This window comes from Vicugna pacos, chromosome 2, assembly GCF_048564905.1.
Source record: "Vicugna pacos chromosome 2, VicPac4, whole genome shotgun sequence".
NCBI classification, from domain to species: domain Eukaryota; kingdom Metazoa; phylum Chordata; class Mammalia; order Artiodactyla; family Camelidae; genus Vicugna; species Vicugna pacos.
In genome coordinates, this window is record NC_132988.1 from 67,227,991 (window position 1) to 67,242,907 (window position 14,917).

At 38.0% G+C, this 14,917-nt stretch overlaps 1 protein-coding gene across 1 annotated transcript in view; it reads right to left on the minus strand.

The window, feature by feature from the left end:
• UBA6 (ubiquitin like modifier activating enzyme 6) overlaps positions 1–5,003 on the minus strand; it is a 69,526-nt gene extending 64,523 nt beyond the window's left edge. Inside the window, exons 1-2 of the mRNA XM_006217846.3 lie at positions 4,874–5,003; positions 863–925 (exon numbers count right to left, since the gene is read on the minus strand). Coding sequence (XP_006217908.1) covers positions 863–925; positions 4,874–4,944 — 134 coding nt within the window. The 5' untranslated portion in view covers positions 4,945–5,003. The remainder of the gene's footprint in view (positions 1–862; positions 926–4,873) is intronic.
• Between the last annotated feature and the right edge of the window lie 9,914 nt (positions 5,004–14,917).

Consider the following 14,917-nt stretch of genomic DNA (forward strand, 5'->3'; position numbering starts at 1 on the left):
CCATATGGTAAAATAATTTTCACGTAAGCAAAATCAAGTTAGTCTTTATCTTTTTCCAAGGATACAGCACAAAACAGGACTTGAAATCAACATACCAGGTAATATATATTAGCTCCTTCTAAAGTGCTCAAAATTGACTCTACATCCCACATAAAAAAATATAAAAAGAAATTGAAGTACATAATGAACCTATTGTTCCAAATTCTACCTACATAAAATCTATTTTTTCATGATTATATACAGGGGAAATCTAAAAAGTTTTAAATTGAGATTATACTGTCTTCCATGCAAACATCTCACAGTATTTTAAAAATTTACTAGGAATGATAGCAATGTATGTGTTTTTAACTTCTCTTTAATTTTGGAAAAAGTATTTTCATTTCATGAAAAACATGTTAAAAAAGTCCCACTAAATTCAAATCACAGCTCTTCAATCACAAAATACTTCTCTACTGTCTATATAGTGCAAACATGCAATGTTGTTAGAGATTACACTAAAGTAAACATATTCTCTAGATGTTACTGTATAACTAAAGTGAAATGAATTGTTGTTCATGAGACTCCTGCACTAGAACATAAATATATACTCCTGTCCAGAAACAAGAGGTATATTTTATAGTGGATAGCAAAATCATTCCTAGCCATATCATCTCAACCCAAAGCAATCAAAATTTAAACATTATTCAAGCTTCCACCCTACAGTTTAAAAAAAAATTGCAGAAACCCTAATTTTTAACTTAAGAGGAATTCAGGATATATTTTTAAAATTCTGATAGGCCTAATGGTGTCTTTAAATAAACTACTCCTTTACTTGAAAACAATGAATGAGGAAAGTAAGTTTCAGTTTCCCTATGGTTCTTACCTGTATAATGCATCATCAATCTCCACAGATTCTGTTGGCATGATGAGCAAATTTGTATTCCCACTGAAAAAAGAAAACACAGCTTATAAGGGCAAGTATGGTTATTCAATATTCACATTCTCCAATGTAAAATTCAATTATACATGGGATCAGATTCATCAGGTACTAAAAGAGGTTTTATAAACCATATATATATTTTATTATCTACCACTTTAGATTTTTTTTAAAAAGTAGGTTGAAATTAAATTCACTGACTGCCCACACTGTGTGTATTATAAAATTAGAGCCCATGGCTGTTTCATTCTCAGGTTTTATCACTGCTACAAATATTCTGACAGAGATGTATTTTAATAATTTTGTTTGTGTTCCATAGACCTTCCTTAATATACATACTCTGCCTAGGTAATTTCATTCAGTCCATGGAATTTACCATACACTGATGATATCTAAGCTTATTTCTACATGTTTGATCTCTCCTCTGACCTCAGATTTTACACATCTGCCAGAGCAATATCTCTATTCTGATGTCTAACTGGTATCACAAACATAACATGTCTCAAACAGAATTTAATTCCCCTTATTTAGTCTCCTCTTCCTCAGTCTTTCCCAACTCACTTGCGACCAGCAAGTAAATGGTACCACCATTTACTCACTTGCTCAGGCCAGTAATACAGGGATCTTCTTAACCTGTTCCCTTATTTCCTCCATCTGTGAGTCTTGTTAGTTCTACCTTCAAAAGGGATCTCAAATCTGATTACTTGTCATTATTTGAATCAGTACAATCTCAGACCAAACCATCATATCTCATCTGAACTACTTCAAGGGCTTAACTCTTCTACTTCTATTGCCCTTCCCCTTCAGTTGACTTTCCATCTAACAACCTAAATTCTTTAGAAACTAGTGAGACATTATTCCCTGACTTAGAACTATCCTTCAGCAAGTTTCCTTTACACTTAGAACAAAATTAAAACACCTTCTATACTTAAAAGGGTCTTTATGTCTGTCTCCCAATTACTTCTCCAACCTCAACTCCCACAACCCTTCCTCTTGCTCATTATCTTCAGTCACACTGGCCTACTACTGTTTCTTAAAAAGTCAAGCTTGTTATCACTTTAGAGTTTTTATACTTACTATTCCCTCTGCTTGGAATGTTCTTCCCTCAGATCTCTGAATAGCTGGCTCTTATCATTTAAATATTAAAATATTAAAATGTTGCTTCACAAATATTACACAGACCATTTCTGATCACCCTACTGAAACTGAGCAGAACTCTGTGGGGCCTTCCCTGGGACAGATTCCTGCTCCCTGTTCATTTGCAGGAAAGTTTTAGCCTCCTAGGCATCTCCCTATTTCCAAAAAGCAAATTTAATCAGAGAAGTGAGAAAATGCAGCAACAAAAGTAGTCAAGTAAGACAAAATAATAATAGTTAAGCCATATAACAAAGTCAAGGACCTTGAGTCCCTCTTCAAGGTCTATAGATAACATTCCGAGTCATATCCTCCAGTTGTTTCACAGATACTAAAATCCCCACCAGGCGGAAGACGTTAACTGCATGCAGACCAGTGGCAGGTAGACCCTAGGTCAGCTGGAACCAGAAAGCTGATAATGAAGATTCCAAATACATTACGCTGTTATCAACCAATCAGAGAACTGAGCACTGAGCTGATCACACACCCAACAATGCACCCCCTCAGACTATCTTTAAAAACCCTTCCCTGAAAACCAGTGAGGAGTTTGGGACTTTTGAGCATGAGCTGCCCATTCTTTCTGCTTGGTCCTGCAACAAACTCTGTACTTTCCTTCACACAACTCAGCGCCAGCAGATTGGCTTTGCTGTGCATCCGGTGAGCAGATCCACACTTGGTTTGTTAACACAATGAAATCTTCTTAGGTGGCTCCCTAATCTGCTGTATTTTCTTCAAATCACTTATCATTAACTATTTACCATTTGCCTTTCCCTATAGAATGCATGATCTGTTAGGAATTCACTACTTTATTCCAAATACCTAAAACAGTACCTGGCATTTAATAACAAGAGCAAACATTGTACCACACGTTATTTTAAGTGCTTTAATGTATTAACTCAGTTAATCCTCTCAACAACTTTATGAGACAGGCCAATTATTATCTTCATTGAACAGAGGAAAAAACCTGAGACTGACAGAGAATTTAACATAAATAACCTTCCCATGGCCACACAGCAGGTAAATGGCAGGGCCATCAATCTAATGAGTTTGGCTCTTGACAACCATGCTATACTGTCTATCGCCTCTCACAGTAGGCATAAAGAAAGCACCCCCCACCCAAAAAAAACTCTTGAATGAATTTTTTAAATTAAAAAAAGTTAAGCATACTAGTGTGACAGATATACTTAGAGTGATATTATCAGTTCATCCTAATTTTTTTTAACAGCATGGCATACACACAAAAATGATACTAGGTAAACACAGGAAAACAGAGATGGTTCTGGGAAAGAGGGAACCAGCCTGGGACCTCAGCCACAGTGACAGCTAAGATCAGTATCATTTTGGCGAAAGTGTAATCCATTCTAGGTTTTGGGAAGCTATAATTATCAATTACAAGACTCTAAAAACAATGTAATAGCACAAAATTCAGTTCTGGAATCCAATTTTCTAGGCCTGGTATATATCTTATATAGACAAAGGATTTGAAAATATATAATCAAGATGCTATTATTTCTCTTACTAAACACTGACTGGCATTATCAAATGGTATCAGCTCCTAGCTAAATAAATGGATAACTACGAGAACTATTTCTGATTGCAATCAAGAAAGCAAACCAGAAGATAGATGTGTTTAAGAGATCATCTATCTAAACACACACATAGATAACATATTCTGGCATTGTAACAAATGTGAAAATAAACAAAAATTCATGTTACACCGTATTCCTATCCCTACTACACCTTCACTAACTGTCTTCCTTGCAGGAAGGGCAACAGTCTAGTGAGTAAAACTCTTAAGCAAAAATGAGAAACGCTATATTCTAACCCGTTCTGTCACTTAATGATACAACCAACTGGCACTTACTTTTCAGAAAGTTCTATTTCCTGGAATGTTTCAAAAATAGTTTTTATAATAAGGTCTATATAACAATAAAAATGCTCTAAAAAGAGGGAGATTTTGTTTGCATTACGTAATATATCCAAGTAAATTTGGCAGTGTTGGCAGCGGCAGGCAATACCATCGTACCAAAAGCATCCCTTAAGTCTGAAGCTGGCGAAAAAGCTACAGGTTTGTGACCACTTACATTAGCTCAAAATCACATATCCTTCACTTCCATCTTAGGCGTACTGTATTCTGGTAGTGAGCGGAATGTAACTATCCGTTTTATTAATTATGAAATGATTGAAGCAGGAAATACAGGAACGTTTCCCCCCCTATTTTTGCAGAAGTGGAAAAGACGTAAAGAACCTCAATACCAATTGGGAAATAATGGGTAACTCCTGTTTTTTTCCTGGATTTTTTTTTCTAAGTGTAGTCAGCAGAATCCTCAGGATGCCCTGACTACCACTGATTCATTATTAACAAGTTCCCTCTGGTAATAGTTTTCAAAGGAGGATCCCAGTGGAGGATCGCGCACAGTGGAGCTCAAGCTTTCACTTACCGAAAGGAAGGAAGAAGGTGTTTGGCACCAGGGCTGGAAAGCTCACTCCAAGCGACCCGGGCCACAACTCTCCGTGGGAGCCCCTCCCTCCCCCCACGTCCGGCGACTGGGAGGAAGGAGGATGGCCGACCCCACTGGTACTGAGAAAGCTCCAAAAGGGGCGAAAAGTGGACTTTCTCCTCAGCGGAGCCGGGAGCAGTAGAGGCCGGAGCCCACGACGCCACACCCACCCCGCGCGTTCCCCTCGCCACCCGGCGCCGGCTCCGCCCGGCCCCGAGGCCTCTCGCGCGCTCCCTGCCTAAACAGGGGAACAAGCAGAAAGCCGGCGCCCGGGTCCTGCCCGCCACGCCTTGCTTCTTCGCGCCCACACTCATCCTCTCACCTGCCGGCTCCCCAGGAGGAGCAGGACGCCTCTTGTCCCTGAGGTGCGGCCACCGCCTGGGGTCCCTCCATCGTCTCCTGAGACGCAGCCGCCGTTGGCTACCGGGAGGTAGGGAAGGGGGCGGGACCGCGAGGTCAAGGGGCGGTGACGTCACCGGAGGGGCGGGTCTGGGAGCGCGCTGCTGAGCCCGGCCTTCCCGTCAAGCCCAGGGGCGTCCTGGCTTCCGGTTTGGGTGTGGCCGTTGGGCCGGCTTTGCTGCGGGTGGCCGCCGTGAGCGGCAGCGCTGTGGAGGGGGTCTGGTACCTGTTAACGGAACCGAGCGCTGAAGGTACCCAGAGGATTCCAATGGCCAGCGAAGTGATGGGTTTGCGTATCAACATCTTTAAGAGTTGTATAGGAAGAGGAAAAAACCCTTTCATTTTATAAATTAAAAAAAAGCGAAGGCTATTAAGTTAACTTCCGATTTCTAGTCTGGGATTTTATTTTAAGACGTTATACGTTTAACAAATAATTTCGGACTTCTAATACTTAATACGGATTTTATAGAATCATGTGATTTTTAGAGCTGTGAATGACATTATGTCATCTAGGTTGCCCTCTTCAGTTTATGGGTGAGGGGCAGGAACTTTGGGTCAGTGTAAGTGACTTTTGTCTGATTAAGTACTAGAACATGTGTCTAAGAACTTATCATCTAATGCTCTTTCCATTGACTCCTCTTTCACCGTTCTTACGAAACAGTAAGAATGTGTACCTCTCCATTCTCCTTTCAAAACTGCACATCTCCAAATATCTGGAAATTTCATGCTGCTCACAGATGTCATCCTTCAGGTTTCTCGATCAAGTTGTGTACTTTTTCTACAAAATCTTGAGAATGAACTGGTCTATGTCCCATTCAAGGTTCTGCTCTGGCACTAGATTTATCTGCTGCCTGTTCTCTTTATTCTAAAGCTAATAGATATAAATATCTTTCATCCACCCCACAAATTAAGACATATTTCTATGGCCCTCCCTCTAATTTCTTTTCCCTATTTCTTTCCTTCCTAAACATTTACTGAATGCCTAATAAACATTAGGGCCCAATGACTAGACAATAATCAGGTGATAGAAATACAGTGATCCCTGATATCATCAATCTCATTGTGGGAAGCCAAAAAAGGTGGGAAATAAATGAAAAAATAACATCAGATAGTAAATATGATGAAGAAAATTTGAAAACGATAAGGAGATGGAAAGAGACTTGGGGAGGACGAGGGAGAAAATTTTGGATAAAGTAGTCAAAGATGGCCTCTTTGAAGAAGTGACAATTTGAGCTAAAATCTAAATGATGCGAGTCCTGTGAATATCTTATCAGAAGAGCAGTCTAGGCAGAGGGAAAAGCAAGTGTATACTTACTATTTTTCTTTTGTAGGATTTGTCACCTTTTAGTATATATTTCTACCTTTAAGGGAGACTGGGCTTTTCCTAGAGAAAGAGATTCAAAATGTGAGGAGGAATTTGATGTGCGAAAGAACTCCATTGCTGGCTTTGAAAAGGGAAGGGACCACATGGAAAGGAATGGAAATGGCCTCTAGGAGCTTAGAGTGGCCTCCAGCTATCAGCCAGTATGAGAAGGGAACCTTGGCCTACAGCTGCAAGGAACTAAATTTGGTCAACACATGTATGAACTTGGAAGAAGACCCCAAGTTCCAGAACAGAGCGAGTAAGCTAATACCTTGATTTCAACCTTGGGAGGCCCTGGGCAGAGAACCCAGCTATAATGGGTCCCCAGTTCTGACCTGAGAACTGTGAGATAATAAATTTGTATTTTTTAAGCCACTGTGTTTATGGTAATTTGGTATACAGCAATGGAAAATGAATATACCAAGTTTCATCTAACACCCACATTTCTTCACAGGTTTGAAGTAGCATTTTGATAGACTTAAAGAAAGCGAGACTGTATATAAAGGGATCTATGTTAGGCTGGACTGCAACATGGACCCAGGGTGCTGTTTTCTTGGAATCTACAGAGTTAAAATTGGTGGGAAATGCGTCTACAAACCCCTTTCTGAAGTTCTACAAGTAGAGGCTGTTTCTCTGTGTCATTATAACTTAGATCATTTAGCCAAGAATGGGATATTTCAATTTCAATGAAAGGATTTCAAAGAGCAAGTTCTTTTTGACAGTTTATTATTTTAGAGATAGGGGTTTTCTGTGAGGAAAAATGCAGCACTTACACGAAGTGTGGCTTCTTGGTGACAATTTACAGCAGATTATTGGGAGAAATACTATTTTATGTTAACTTTACTGCTGGCTTTATCTGTGTTTATTATTTATACCTGATGAATGGCAAAGCAGATTTTTACTTTTTCAGTCCAAACTCATTTTTCCTTCCTTACAGATTTCAGGAAAATTTTTCTAACAATAGAGAGCTACCTTTTTTGTTGTTGTTGCTTTGATATAGTGTTAAAAAAATATGGTGGCTTGATTTCTGTGGTTTCTTGGTGCACTCTCCTCTATTATGATCTGTCAAAGAGCCACTGTCTCTTTCCTTCATTTCTGTTGTCCCCGTGCTGCATGTGTTTTCATATGTATGTATATATGAATGCAATTACATTCTCAAGGCATAGCACAATAATTTTATTTTAAAATCTTTATTTTGGATACTTTTAGATCTGCAGAAAATTTTCAAAGGTAAAACAATTTCTGTATATACTTCACTCAGCTTCCTCTAATGATAACATCTTACAAAATCATGGTACATTTGTCAAAACTAAGAAATTAACATTGGTACAGTACTATTAACTAGCTATATATTTTACTGCATTTCACCAGTTTTTCACTAATGTCCTTTTTTCTGTATGGATCCAGAAAATCCAGGATACCACAATACATTTAGAATTGCCCCGTCTTGATCATTATGTAAGTGTAAATTATAATGAATATCTTCCTGAAACTTTATGTGCAAATTGGATTTCTGTAAATTAAATAGTTTACATCATTAATTATAAAGATAATCAAAATCAAAATCTAGAACTTTGCTGAGTATTTTTCTAGTATATTATGCCCAGAGCCAGACTATTGGAACACCTGTTTCATATGATAAATAATGGGAAGTACTGACCCTGAGGCCAGGCCTTCAAACATGGTTGGTAAGCAGTCAACCTTCTTTTGAAGAATGCTTCTTTGTCCAAAGGTGTTGCAGTAACATTTGAACTGACTTGAAGAGGGCTGTTTAGAACAACCCAGAGGGAATTCCTTATAAAGGAAATTAACTGTTTCAAAATGTGAATAATTACACCCCTAAATCGACTATGAATTAGAATATGTGTATATCACATTTTCCTAAAATGTTTTGAAAAATTGCCTGTGGAGCAATAAAAAGACAAATCATCATAGATTAAAGATTGAAATATAGTTTCCCAAGACACTTTATTGTTTAACTTAACCGCTTATGCAACAGTGACTAGAGGTAAAATATAATAAATCACGCTCCTAAGTTAACCTTCTGATATTTGATAGAAAACAGATGACAAACCTGAAAATCCCTAAGCAGGGCTTCATGTTTGTGTGGCTTTCTTGGCAATATTCTGTAAATGCTCAGAATCTGCACGAATTGAGTGATAAAGGCAACTCACCTTGTTTATGAAAGAGGACGTTCAGAGCCCCATTCCAGAGATCCAAATTCAGCCACAGTCACTAGTCACCCTAGAGGCAGTTGCTTCCTCAACTGTACTGTTGCATTTCACATCTTTTTTCTTGACTGAAACAATGTTCAGATCATCTCCCTTCTCATCTTTGGCTTGTTTTCTCATCTTTAGTTTGATAGCTAGAACCTCTAGCCTGGAGAACATCAACCTTAAGCACACATCAGAATCTCCTGGTTTGCCTGTTAAAGCAGATTGTTGGACCCCACACTAGCATTTCTCCTTCAGTACGCTTAGGTAAGGGCTGAGAATTTGCATTTCTAATAAGTTCCCTGTTAATGTGTGTGCTGCTAGCCCTAGGACCATATTTTGCACTGCTCTAACTCGCTTCCTCTAACTTATACTTTGGGTTACTTCTAAACCCCTTTTCTATACGGCTTTCCTTACTGAGTTCTGGGCTGCACTGATCTTGCATTAATCTTTTGTTTCTGTTTCCTTAGTTTATTTGCAGTTCCATTCCTCCTGGCTTTGATGTCATTTTATATTCTGCATCCTGGCTTTAGACATGCCATATATTTACCACGTCAAGGGTCACATGTTGGTTAACTCAGAGCAAGCATTAGTAATTTCTGCTACAGAAAATGTTTGTGTTTTCCTCACAAAGATAACTGGGATATATGTGGACAGAGGGAGGTAGGTATGGAGATAGAGAACAAGTTGGTATGAAATTCTTTCATGTAGATATTCAAGGCACCATAAAATCTGAAGGAAGCAGTGATGGAGGATACAATCCTGTTGAAAATGTGGATGCTTGATATCAAGGTTTCTACACAAATATAGATAGCCCTATTATCTTATATAAAAGCACAGTCATAATGCTCCAGGGTAGATGAAGTTGAAGACTTTAGCTACAGCTAAGAAAAACTAAGAAGCTGGGTAACAGATAACTCTATTCCTATAATCAACTATCAGCAGGTAGGAGAAAGAGACTCTGGCTTTACAACCAACCAGCAGAAGTCTAAGATAGCCTGAAGACCTATACTTAGGTCAGCTAGCTTCTGAATCCTATCTAACACTAGGTCATTGATTTCCTTTTCAATGGTGTAGTGCCTAGAGGCACAGCTATTTGCAACATCTTTGCCAGTGATGGCATCCTAGGGAGACTTCCATCTCTTACAAATAGTTTTTGGTCTATACACAGTTTTGTGGGGACATACTCGACAACACTAGTCTCACTGAAGGTGGTGTTGAAGGAGCCATCTCTCACAATGCTCTTATCACTGGGCTTTTGATGGGAGGCTGATTTTTATATTCCAGGCAGTAGAGCTCCCAGCAGGTATTTCTAATCTGGACAATAACCTCACCAATGTGGTTAAGGATGCTTTAATGCAGAGTGGTAGACAGAGGAAGCAAAGGTTATCATCTCTAATAAGGTAGGAAGAGAGGTATCTGTTTTTAATAATTAGTGAAATGACAATTTTAGGATGCCAAGAGATAAACACTACTCAAAAGAGTTTTCCTACAGATTCTTAATTATCAATTAAAGATAATATTTAGTAATAATAATACCAACAGACTAAATTACTTGAATGAATTCTCATGAGATTTCATGCTTATTTCCGAATCTTGGACAATTCAGGATGAAAGGGATAGGCAAGAAGTAGAAACAGATTCGCTACCACCAAGTTTCATGGATAGATATGGTGATTGCTTCAAGGTGGGAGATGCTGGCATCACTTTTAATACTTCTACTGGACAAAAATGATGGTCACTGATGACATCTAATTCCAACCTCTTTAGTCATTCAAATTGCTGAAAGGCAATTTGGCAGACACCATACCTTTTCTTTCTTGTTAAGAGTTCTCCCTTCTTTCTTGCTAACAGAGTATCAATTTTGTTCAGATACAGGGCTGCCATGAGCTTCATGGAAATCTAGATTTCTCCCAAATCCTAGATACTGAGTTATGAGTGATCTAAAATAGTCATAATTCCAATCTCCATGGAGTGGACTGGCTTAGGCATTGGCGTGTTAGACAATTCAGGAATATAAGTGAGAGGCAGGATAACAAGATGAGTTACTGAAGAAGATTCTCCATGTTTTTTGTTTTGTTTTGTTTTTAAGATTCTCCCTGTTAATAAGAACAGACACAGCAAGGAAATATTCCCTTTTGTGTCTCTGGACTTGTTCTATGAGGAGATGACTCTTGCAGCTGTTTGTTACATGTTTTTCCTGACAGTAGTGGACAAGCCTGAGATCAAAAACTGATATAGTACATATGCCAAAATCCTAAATTCACTGGAGCTCTAAATCAACTAACCTTTGGGTTGATTGTTATGTGAAATAGTGTCTTTTTTGTTTCAGCCCTTTTCAACTGTGTTTCTCATTTTTCTAGTTTAAAATGTTCTAATTGATAAAGATATGATTCCTTTCTATTACTTAATAGAAGCATTAAGGCAGCAAACTTGTCTATACACACAGAAATATCAAAGAATTTTACAGAGCTTACATATTTCCTTTCTCTTAGCTTATATATGTACATATATACAAAATGATAAATACATAAAATATATATTATACATATATATATTTCCTTGAATTGCAGTGTAGGTGTTGCTGTGTCACTCTTAAGGAACAATGATGATATTATATTAATTCCATCTTTTTCTGAGAAGGAAAAATGTTAAACTATCAATGTCCCATAGCCTCTCAACCTGAGCTAGAATTGATCATTCAGAATTAATCTAGAACAACAAGTTAAGAAATTTGGACTTTGTTTCAGGTGAGATGCAGAGTCATTAAAGGAGTGACATTTTAATTGTATGTCAAAAAAGAGCATTCTGTCTACTTTGTGGAGAATAGATTATAGCAGAACAAGAGGAATTTATGAGAAATTTGTGGCTCCAATCAGGTTGAGAGAGGTAATAATAGATTAGGTTAGATCAATGACAATAGAGACAGGGAAATGGGCAGATTTGGAAAATGTTTTGCAGACTAGACTTACTGATGGATTGAATGTAAGTCAACAGGGAGAGATAAATTAAGAATGAATTCTGGGTTTTGTCTTGAACAAACTGGGTAGATTTTGGTGACTTCACTGAGGTGGGAAAATGCATGAGAAAGTGATTTAGGGAAGAAATAGAGTTCATTATAACATAATAAAGATATGTCGAGTAAAATATGCATATAGAGAAATCAAGTAGAAATTTGGATATATGAATTTGTAGCTCAGAGAAGTCTAAGCTAAATATATAAATTTTGTAATATATACATCTGTGCATATGTGTGCATGTGTGTGTAAATGTGTATATACACACATATATATACATACCCATGTACAGAGAACTGAGCGGTATCCCCAAGGGGGAGAAGGTAGACAGACAAACCAGGAATCCCTAGATGTGAGCCCATATAATTATTAGGTAGAAGAGAAGGAGAAAAAAATGAAACTGAGCAAGAACTTCTGGTGAGATAGGAGAGAAACCAAGAGCAGACAGTTTCACAGAGCTAAGAGGGGTGTCTCCAGTGGGAAATGAATTGGTATAAGAATTCACCACTGTCCAGTTCCACTCAAGGATTGATGCTGGGCTTTCTCCTTAATTTGTCAAGGAATTACCACACCCTCTTGTCAGGGGAATTAAAAATAATACTAGACTGATGAAAATTGGATTTCCACCCAGAATAGTTACTCAGATGGCTCAGCACTGTTTTAGGATAATGACTGTTTTCATGAATGGCCAAGGGATATTATGCTGATCTCTGAAAAAGGAAGGACATCACCAGATAGTGATACGAAAAACAGCAATGGGGCTTCTGCATGAGGGCAGTGTGATTTACTCACCCAAAGAGGGAGGGATGGCCTTCAGACACCAATTAATCTTCCATGTAGGTTCCTGATGCTTGACAATTTCCCAACCCACCTCCTTGTCATGTGGTCTCTCTCAAATCAAACCTTCTCTTTCATCTCCTGCCACTCCAGTATTCTCTGAGATATGGCCCAGTCCTCCTTCACCTGAGCTCCTCATAGGTGCTCAGGTTTGAACTGTTTGAATATTGATGAAAATTACAGTAAGTCAAGAACAGAAAAAGCATCATTAGTTTTGATAGTAGGTTTGTCTTTGGTGACCTTGACTAGAGTTTCACTGGATTGCTAAGGATAGACTACAAGGTGATAGGTGTTGACGATGAAAAGGGAACTACTATATATAAAGTAGATAAACAACAAGGTTCTACTGTCTAGCACAGGGAACTACACTCAATATCTTGTAATAACCTATAATGAAAAAGAATATATATATGTAACAATCATTTTGCTGCACACCAGAAATTAACACATTGTAAATCAACTATACTTAAATAAAATTTTTTAAAAATTAAAAAAGGGAAGTAAAGAAGAGTTATCAGATGTGGTCAACTCTTGAGTTTTCTGGGAAGGAGAGTAGAGAAATGGATTGTGGCAGATGAAGCTGAAATGGAATATATAGCTGAGGAAGACTTTTTTAAAATGTGAGATAAAAAGTATTATCATATGCCAGTGGGAAATGATTCAATAGAAAGGGGGAAATTGATGTTGTAGGAGGAAAATGGAATAGCTGAAGAAATGATGTCCTTGAGAGGTGACAGGGAAAGGTATCCACAACACAAAGGGAGGGATTGGCTTTTAAGAGGAGCAGGGACAAATTTTCCATTGTAATAGGAGCACACAGAGAACAGAATATAGTTTAGGAAGGTTTATTAGTGGGAGGTTGAGAGAGCTCTCTTCTGATAAATCTTTGTCAGGTCCTGCATTCTATTTCTTTGGGGTCTACTTTTTATTGAATTTGATCGTGCTATTCTGATGGTGGTTGTATTTTGCCAAATAGCTGGTTATGGGATTGTTATCTGCAATGGACTTGGGAAGACCTTGTGAACTTAGTCCTGGCAACTACACCAACTGGGGCAAGCAATCGTTGTAGAGGAGCCAGCTGTAAGTAAAGATGCTGAGTGCAGCCTAGAAAGTAGAATGTGTCCAAGATGTTTAGTGAAAGATAATGGGAAATTCAGGAGATGAACTAGTGATAGAGGAAGCGATGGATGAGATCACAGAAAGTCTCATCCTATCAGGTGGGTGGACCATAGTAATTAGAAATCTATAAAAGCAGGGAACATTAGAGATTTTGACACACAGACCAGTATATAGTTTGCAGCAGAGATTCCTGAAATCAAATAGCATGTCCTCCTTAGTTTAAGTTGGTTTAGGAACAGACTTCAGTCCCATTCTAATGGAGAGGAGGCATTAGAATGGAAAGAGTAAGGTGGGACCTCATTCTAGCAAGTCTAGCTTTCTGAAGAGATCATTGGGATAGTGAATTTGGCAAGAAAATAAGATTTGAATATTTTTATCAGAACTAGTTTATAAATTTGGAAAGTGAGAAGTGGTAGTAGAAATAATGTAGATGCTTAGTTCCTATCAGAAGGATTCATGTTTTCTGGGGCCTGATTTTTTACAATTTTGAAGGCTCTCTATACTACATAATTGGGTATAAAAATATTTTGTTAGAATGAAAAAAGAAATCACATTGCATTACAAAAATCTGACAAATACCACAAACATCGCAAAGTCTCCAAAAATAATGTAATAATTTTAAGCATTAATTGTTTGACATAACTCTAAGGTACTTCTCCTCCTAAATTATTTTGGCTACATACTCCCTAATAATGTCTTAATATAACAATGTTTCATAATGTAATGTTTTATATAGTGATAATTTTTAAAGTTTTCTTTCAATTTCAAAATTCTTTATCAGTAATGACATCCTAGCATTCAGTCTGATACAGTGGGATGCATGAAACATATGTCGTTGTTGGCTTTAGTACTGCTATGGTTTTGTGCCCTACGAACACAGAAATTCTGGTATATTGTACATTTCCAGTCAGAAAGAAAAATAATGTAGGAGTTTATAATTGTATATGCTGCCTTGTTGAGTATATTTCTGAGAGGAGAGAATTTCTATTTTAACTAGGATTTGATGAGGACCCAATCCTTTTCCTACAATTTTACACGCTAAGTATATTAGTTTTCTACTGTTGCATAATAAATTACGACAAACATAGTGATTGGGAACAACACACATTTATCTCACAGTTTCTGAATGTGTGGAGTCCAGGCATGAGACTGGGTGTTGGGCATGAATTCTGCTCAGGGTGTCAGTGAGCTGTAAGTAGGATGTTGGCCAGGCTGTGTTCTTCTCTGGAGGCTTGACTAAGGAAGAATCCACTTGCAGGCTTATACATGTTGTTGGCATAATTCATTTCTTTGCATCTGTTATGACTGAGGGCTGCAGCTTCTTACTGGGTGTCCAACGGAGGCTACCCTCAGGTTCTAGAGGTGACCCACAATTCCCTGCCATGTACCCTCTGCAAAGGTAGCTCACAACATAGCTG